Raw genomic sequence first — 9,262 nt, 5'->3', positions numbered from 1 at the left:
AAGATTATCTTCTGTGTCTGTGTTAATTGGTTTCCCTTTTCTTTGTTGAAGAGGGTCTGTGCAATCCTTCTGCCTAGTCCGCCATCTTGCCCCGCCTCCTCTCTTCCTCCAATCTTGATGTCACGTTCTTCTTCATATAGTTCAGCTTCTCGGACTATTTGCTCGGCATACAGACTGAATAATTATAGGGAAAGGATACAACCCTTTTAAATCATGCAGTGTTCCCTTGTTCTGTTCGAAGAACAGCCTCCTGGACAATGTACAGGTTCCTCATCAGCACAATCAAGTGTTCTGGAATTACCATTCTTCTCAATGTCATCCACAATTTGTTATGATCTATGCAATCAAGTGCCTTTGCATAGTCAATAAAACGTAGGTAAACATCTTTCTGGTATTCTTTGCTTTGAGCCAGGATTCATCTGATAGCAACTATGATATCCCTTGTTCCACGTCCTCTTCTGAATCCAGCTTGCACTTCTGGAAGTTCTCTGTCAATATACTGATGCAACCATTTTTGAATTATCTTCAGTAAGATCTTATGTGCATGTGGTATTAATGATATTGTTCAATAATTTCCACATTCTGTGGGATCACCTTTCTTTGGAATGGGTACAGATATGGATCTCTTCCAGTCTATTCCTGTGTGGGTCTTAAATAAAACCTGCAGCCCTTGTGGTTTGTCCTCATTAGGTGCCCTACTTATTAAGAGCCTTATACCACCATCTCCATCCCACCCCACCCCCTGAGGTTGCCACAGTTTCAATTCATGCCTATGGTTCTGGTTTTCACTTCTTGTTTTGTTTCTGGTATCTTGTTATTTCTCATTCTTTCCTGAGAGCTCAGCTATGTATTAAAATTTAAAAAATCACTACAAGGTGAACAATTACACCAGGTAGGTACACACCTTAGAACAAGCAACCATAGGAGATCAGATGGGCAGCATTTGCACAGGGAGATAGCTCAGAGGGTAGGACTGCATAGGAAAGAAGGACACAGGGAAAAGGTAACCACAGGGAGGTAGTAGGAAGAGAGCTGTTACACTGTGGGGAATGTAATTAATGTCTTGAAACAAAATGTGTATGAACTGTTGAATGGAAAACAAATTTTCTCTGTAATATTTCACCCAAATCAGAGTCAATAAATGAAGAATACTGAAGGGCATACAACAGATAAATAATGTCCTCATTCTATACTAGAAGTAGCTCATTCTGCATTACTGTGATTTGGATTCTAGATTGGTCAAGTTCTTGGTTCAATTTCAGAATAACTCCAGAAAATTCTCCTAAGTGATCTCAGCTGCCAAATATTATTCAAAGCTTGACTTTTAGCCTATAGTTTACCCTAATCTATTTTCCCATGGGGATGGAAAATAGTTAACTTGGATTGGAAATTGGGCTCTTCCCAGGACCAGGAGTGTTTGGTATAGAGTTTGTACTAGTCTTTGGACCCTCTTGGCCTCAGCCAGGTTCAAGGTGCACTCTTACCCAAAATAGAAGAAATAATTTTTTAAAATATTAAATTTTGTTTAAATTTTTAGGTAACCTGAACAAGAGAGAGTTAATGATCATTTAGTCCACTGTGTTTCTAGAACTAAAATGTATCCATAATGAAATATTAGGAACCATGAGAAACAGCAAATGGATTTCAATATTCTGTAAGAAATTGTTTAGTACATGGTATAATGTTATTCTTCATCTAATTAGAATAAAGTATCATAAGGATGAAAATACAATACTTACCAGGCTGGGTTTGATGCCTACACTTTCAGCTGCTTCAAATGCCAGCAAGAGATTCCTTTTCTAGGTTCAAAAGACATAGACTGGAATTATCAACTGCAATTTTTTTTTGCCAGAAAAGACCCTCAATTGACACTCTCATACACATTATCTATCATTGTAATACTTAAAATTTCAAGTCAAATATGCAAACTGCAGTTTCAGTTTCTAAAAGGGGAAGATTAACATGGTAGAGTTGCTGTTAGAAATTAAATTACTGATTGACTCCTAATTATCAAAGATAATTTTTTTTCATTTAGGTTATTTTTATTTTGTCAAGATTTATGACATACACAATCTGTTGCATAAAAATTGTGAGGTCATAGTGTGAGATAAAAAAATTTATCAAAACAATATATGCACATGGTTAAATACAATCAAATGAAAAACGATTCTTTCTTCCAATCTTGGTCCTTAGGAGAATTACTTTAAATTTCTCTCTACTTTGGTGACCATCCCCGTATCTCTAAATAATATGCTTATAGCACTATCTCTTGATTTTGAAAATGTAGACATTCCTCCTAAAAAACATGAGGACTTAAGTCATCATAAATTCATATAGCTATTTTTTAAAAAAATAATATTTTATTGTGTTTCTAGTGAAAGTTTACACAGCAAATTATATTTGACAATTTCTATACACATTGTTCAGTGTATTAGTTACACTTTTCACAATGTGTCAACATTCTTTTTTTAAATTAACTTTTTATTGTAATCTGGGTGAAAGTTTACAGAGTAAACTGGTTTTCAATTCAACAGTTCATACCCATTTTATTTCATGACATTGGTAACAATCCCCACAATGTAACAGTACTCTTCTTACTTCTTCCCTGTGGTGACCATTTCTCTTTGTCCTTTCCTATCCATTCCTGCCTTCTGAGATTTACCCCTGGGCAAATGCTGCCCTTTTGATCTCTTACGTTTGATCATTCTAAGAAGTGCATACCTTCCTGGTGTTATTGCTCACTTCACAGGCCTGTCTATTGTTTGGCTGATTGTTGAGCCACATAAGTGAGTTCGTTCAGGGCCTGAAGGGTAACTGAGGGCCATACATAGTCTCAGGGGTTCCACCAGTCTCTATCAGCCCAGTAAGCCTGGTTTTTTTTTGTTTTTTTTTTAGGGATTTGTTCTACATTTTTCTCCCACTCTATCCAGGATCTCCTATTGTGATCTCTTTGATAGTGGTTTGCAGTAGTAGCCAGGAACTATCTGGCTCTTCTGGTCTCAGGGTCATGGAGGCTGAGGTTCCTATGGTCCATTAGTCCCTTGGACTAATTGTTTCCATGCATCTTTGATTTTCTTCACTCTTCTTTGCTCTAGATGAGGAAAGACCAATAGTTGTGCCTTGGATGGCTGCTTGCAAGTTTTTAAGACCCCAGTAGCTATGCACCACAGTAGGATGTAGAGCAATGTCTTTATAGACTATGTTATGCCAATTGACTTTGATATCTCCTGAGAGTACAGTCCTGACCTTGTAGACCCAGCAACCCATTCTCTCAAGGTGTTTGGTTACGGCTAAGAAGTTTTCTTTGCTCTCTGTTAGCTCTACTGTATACATGGACATTTTTATAGATCATACATATACTTATGTAGAAATAATATTGTCTGCCAAACCTATATATGGTTGTGGGCATAGTCTCGTTCACCTACCCATATCTGATCATCTTGCCCTGCCACCTGTGTATCCACTCGTAGAGTAACGTTTGTTATTGCTGATAATGCAGTACTGTGTATGCAATAGTGTTTACCTTTGTTATCTATAACTTTTGTGCACCTCTCCATGTTTTCTCAACATTCTTTTTCACTGTGTTCTGGTTGTTCCATTTCCAGTGCTCTAATTGCCCAACCTGCATATCTTCTCATCTTTGCTTTAGAGTAATTTTGGTCTCATATAATGATTTTTTAATGGAGCACCATACTCATGGGTAATATATTTTATTTTGTGCCAATTTGTTATTTCACTAAAAGATAATGTCAGAGAATGGTTCAGGTTCAAGGTTTAAAGAGTTATCTCAGGGCGATAGTCTCAGGGAGTCCTCTAGTCTCAACCAGTCAAGTAAGTCTGGAGATTTTATGAATTTGAGTTCTGTTCTGTGTTTTTTTCTCATTCTATCAGGATCCATCTATTTGGCCCTGATCAGAACTTCTATCAGGTTGGTAGTGATAACTGGGTATCATTTCGTTATTCTGGTCTCAGGGTAGCTGAGGCTGTGGTTTGTGTACGCTATTACCTTGTAGATTAGTTGCTTTTCTGAGACTTTGATTTTCTCCTTTCTCTTTTGCTCCTGATGAGTACAGACCAATAATTAGATGGCTGCTTGCAAAGTTTTAAGACACCACTCACCTCACTGGGATGCAGAACATGAACTCTGTGAACCACATTATATCAATTGATTGTGCTGTTCCATGAGACTAAGGTCCTAAGCCTTCAAACATAGAAAACTAATCTTGCAAGGTATGTATGAGAAGTATGTGTAACTGTGTCCTCTATGAATATACATGAATGCACACACAAATCTGTACATACACATACATACAGTTACTATTTGTGCACACATATGTACAAGCCTATACCTACCTGTACACATATACACCTATACACATATGTATGTGACTATACTCAATTTTGTTGTTGCCAAATTATATATGTCATATTCTTTAGCACAAACATCCTCTTCTCTTGTGAGCTTCTTGTGGGCATCATTTACTTTGGTCAAGCTGTGCTCATTACACCCATATTTGGTGCTGTTTTTCCCATCACCAAAAATAACAAGTATCTCAAGAGTGATTCCTGCTTCACATCTCTAGTAACCACCAATGAATATTGGTCTCTCTCTCTCTTTCTAATTTTATCTTCTTATTAAAGTAAGAACATAAAATATTTGCCCTTATGTGATTCATATAGTAAATTTATTGTTATATTTGGGACTTATGTAATATTCTTAAGTCTTTATTTCTTGATCCACCAATTATGGACAGCATTTTCTGACTCTACTTTGCATGAGAAAGGAAAAGTTCCTCTAGCTTTTCCTTCATCTTGTGAAGTTTTACTTTTAAATTAATAAAACTTATTACATTAGTTTCAATTTCTATAATCACATTTAAGCCTTCTGTGGTCTTATAGGATGATTTTGAAAGCTGAAAACAATAAACAGCACTTACACCATGGTGTGCTATGATTGCCTGCATAGTACAGTTAACATGATTGGCTGCTAACTGAAAGGTTGGAGGTTTGAGTCCACTCAGGGATGCTTTGGAAGAAAGGTCTGGTGACCTACTTCCAAAACACCAGCACAGTTCTACTCTGACACACACAGGGTTGCCACGAGGTAGAGTTGACTTGATGGCAACTGGTGGTGCTGATGGTGGCACTCTGTTTATATTTCCTTTTCTAAAAAAGTTGTTTTTTCCTATGGTTTCTGCTTGTTTTGGATTTTTCAATATAGGGAGAACTATATGCCTTCTAATCATCTGACTTCTTACTTATTCTGATTATTGCTTATAACTCTCAATATTCTTCTTGTAACCCACTGACTTTCTTTTCTAATATGGAGGGACCGACTCATATTTAGACTGTAACTTCTTTGTAGAATTTCTTATTTTTTTCTTTATTATACCCTCAAGCTGTTAATCATATCAGTACTCTATGAAATCTTTTACCTCCAGGGTCCTCCAGAACTCCAGGTCAATTTTTGTTTTACTGGAGTCCATTTTTAGGTTTCTTCTTAAGAAAGGATATGGGGGAAATACATTTTTGGATATACTAAAAAATATCATAAATGAAAAAAATCTCTTTTCTACCATCACACTTGGTTGATAGTTTGGCTGAACATGGAATTCTAGGTTGAAAATAATATTTTCTTAGACTCCATAGACAGTTAGCCCTAGTTTGTTGCTTTTTAAAAGAATTTTAAAGAGTTGCTTCCTAGCTTCTCTCTGATGTTTCTTCATCCAAATGTACTTAATTAATTTTGAAGGCATTCATTCATTTCAAAGCCATTGTTGTTGTTTAGTGCTGTTAAGTCAATGCTGACTCATAGTGACCCTATGTACAACAGAACAAAATACTGCCTGGTCTTGCACTATGCTCACAATTGTTGCTATATTTGAGACCATTGGTTCAGCCACTGTGTCAATTTATTTCATTGAGGGTCTTTCTCCTTTTTGCTGACCCTCTACCAAGCATGATGTCCTTCTCCAAGGACTGATTCCTCCTGGTAACATGTCCAAAGTACGTGAGATGAAGTTTCGTCATCCTTGCTGCTAAGGAGCAGTCTGGCTGTACTTCTTCCAAGACAAATTTATTCATTCTTCTGGCAGCCAATATTCAATATTCTGGCAGTATATTCAATATTCTTTACCAACACCGTAATTCAAATGCATCAATAATTCTTCTATTCCTTATTCATTGCCCATCTTTTGCATGTGTATAAGGTAACTGAAAATACCATGACTCGGGTCAGTCTTCACAGCGGCATCTTTGCTTTTTAACACTTCAAAGAGTTCTCTGGCAGCATATTTGCCCAGGGCAGTAAGTCATTTGATTTCTTGACTACTTCTTCTATGGGCATTGACTGTGGATCCAAGTAAAATGAAATCTTTGACAACTTCAATCTTTTCTCTGTTTATCATGATGTGAGGATTTTAGTTTTATGTTGAAATGTAATCCATCCTGAAGGTTATAGTCTTTGATCTTCATCAGTAAGTGCTTCAAGTCCTCTTTCCTTTCAGCAAGCAAAGCTGTGTGATCTTCATATTGCAGGTTATTAACGAGTCTTCCTCCAATCCTGATGGCACTTTCCTGTTCATATAGTCTAGCTTATTCTCTATTCAAATGACTGTCTCTTGGTGTATGTACAGGTTCTGTTTAAGCACAATTAAATGGTCTGGAATTCCCATTCTTCAAAATGTTATCCATAATTTCTTATGATCCATACATTTGAATGTTTCTGAATAGCCAATAAAGCACAGGTAAACATCTTTCTAGTATTCTCTGCTCTCAGTCAAGATCCATCTGACATCAGCAATGATATCCCTCATTTCATATCCTCTTCTGAATCTCGTTTTAATTTCTGGAAGCTCCCTGTTGATGTACTGCTGCAACCGTTTTTTAATTATCTTGAGCAAAATTTTACTTGAGTATGCTATTAATGATATTGTTTGATAATTTTCTCATTCTGTTGTGTCACCTTCCTTTGGAATGGGCATAACTATGGACCTTTTCCAGTTTATTGGCCAGGTAGCTGTCTTCCAAATTCTTGGCATACATGAGTGAGTGCTTCCAGCACAGCAACTGTTTGCTGAAACATTCACCCATTCCTTCAATGCAGCTTGGACTTTTTCCTTCAATACTATTGGTTCTTGATCATATGCAACCTTCTGAAATGGATGAACACTGGCCAGTTCTTTTTGGTACAATGTCTGTGTATTCCTTCCACTTTCTTTTGATGCTTCCTTCATTGTTTAATATTTTGCCCATAGAATCTTTCAACATTGCAACTCAAAGCTTAAATTTTTTCTTCAGTTCTTTCAGCTTGAGAAATGCCAATTGTGCTTTTCTCTTTTGGTTTTCTAATTCCAGGTCTTTGCACATTTTGTTATTTTGTCCTCTTGAGCTGCCCTTTGAAATGTTCCATTCAGCATTCCATCATTTCTTCTGTTTGCTATAGTCACTGTATATCCAAGAACAAGTTTTAGAGTCTCTTCTGACATCCAATTTGGTCTTTTTTTTTTTTTTAAGTACAACCAAAAAGTTATTGAGAAATATATACACATACATAAATTGCAAGTTGAGAAAACAATTGAGAATGCTTTCAACACAATGTTCCATTAGAGGCTTTTTTGAAAAATGCATTTTATTGAAATATAATTCATGTACAGTGAAATATAATTCATGTACAGTGAAATATACAAAACTAAAGTGACATGGGTCAACGCATTTTTTTTTTTTGCAGTGTTCCCTCTCCTCCCCTCCCACCCTTGCCAACCAACAAAGTTTCTCTCCATATATAAACCTTTCCTTGACCCTCCACAACAATGAACTAATACTATATTTGTTCTTCTGTGATTGACTTATTTCACTCAGTATAATGTGCTCCAATTTCATCTATATTATGCGGTGTTTTGCAGACTTTACATTATTCTTTAGTGCTGCATAGCATTCCAGTATGTGTACGTACCATAGTTTAGTCATCCACTCTTCTGCTGGTGGGCATATAGGTTGTTTCTATCTTTTTGCTATTGTAAATAGTGCTGTGATGAACATGAGCATGCAAGTATCTGTTTCTGTCCTTGCTCTCACCTCTCAAGGATATATACCTAGTAATGGGACTGCTGGGTCAAATGGTATCTCCAATTTCAACTCTCTAAGGAATCGCCATATTGCTTTCCACAGTGGTTGTGTCACTTCACAGTCACACAAGCAGTGTATGAAAGTCCCAATCTCTTCATATCTCCATCAGCATTTGTTATTTTCTGTCTCATTGAACCTTGCCATCAGTGCTGGGGTGAGATGGTATATCATTGTTGTTTTGATTTACATGTCTCTGATGGCCAATGATTGTGAGCATCTTTTCACGTATTAGCTGACCACCTGAATATACTCCTTGGTGAAGTGTCTATTCATGTCTTCTGCCCATTTTTCAATTGGATTGTTAATTCCTTTGGTGTTGAGGGGTTGGAGTTTTCCATCAGTCTTAGAGATAAGTCCCTTGCCAGATATGTAATTATCAGCAAATATGAATCTGTTGCTGTTATCTTGGTCATGCACTTTTTCATTGTGCCAATTTCTTTGTTCCATATAATCTTCTATGCTGAGCTCATTTTGTTTATGAATCATGTTATCACTTCCTTCATTGCTATTGTTTTAGTATTTGCTGAATATTTATGCTGGTCCTCTTTTTAATTTTGATGTGAAGGTTTGTCATTTTTCTTTGAGGTTACTCTGTGATTTATAGTTTTCTTCCCAAGTGTAGAACAGTCCATTCTATCTTGTAGTTGTCTTGACTTCCTTACCATCTAGAAGTTCTATAACAACACAGTTTTTTCCCTCTTTTTGATTTGTAGTTGTCCTCATTTGCTGGCTGTTGTCTCTGGTTCCCTGTTTACAATCTTGTAGGTTTATTTACTTTGGATACTTCCATAGCTGGGTTGGTTTCTGGGTTATATTATCATGTTTGTTAATGGTCAGTTGTTGTTGGCTTTTGTTGCTTCTCTGTCCAAAGGGCTCCCTAAGTATCTCTTGTGAAGTTGGTCTGGTTTTAACAAATTCCTTTAATTTCTGCTTATCTGGAAATGTCCTAATTTCACCATCATATTTGAGGGACAATTTTGCTGGGTACATAATTCCTGGTTGGAAATTTTTCTCTTTCAGTGTTTTATATATACCATCCCACTGTCTTCTCGCCCACATGGTTTCTGTTGAGAAATCTGAGCTTAGTCTTATTGGTTGCCCCTTGTAGGTAACTTTTTGTTTTTCCTGTGCTGCT

General features: G+C 36.6%; 1 protein-coding gene across 1 annotated transcript in view; it reads right to left on the bottom strand.

Moving 5' to 3' along the window:
* SPECC1 (sperm antigen with calponin homology and coiled-coil domains 1) overlaps window positions 1-9,262 on the bottom strand; it is a 449,155-nt gene that overhangs the window by 34,255 nt on the left and 405,638 nt on the right. Inside the window, exon 14 of the mRNA XM_042781619.1 lies at window positions 1,740-1,799. Coding sequence (XP_042637553.1) covers window positions 1,740-1,799 — 60 coding nt within the window. The remainder of the gene's footprint in view (window positions 1-1,739; window positions 1,800-9,262) is intronic.

The sequence above is a fragment of the Orycteropus afer genome, unplaced genomic scaffold, assembly GCF_000298275.1.
Source record: "Orycteropus afer afer isolate SDZICR_OR568_19922 unplaced genomic scaffold, OryAfe1.0 scaffold00139, whole genome shotgun sequence".
NCBI lineage: Eukaryota > Metazoa > Chordata > Mammalia > Tubulidentata > Orycteropodidae > Orycteropus > Orycteropus afer.
The sequence above is the reverse complement of the archived record's forward strand: the minus strand, read 5'-3'. Positions and strand labels throughout refer to the sequence as shown.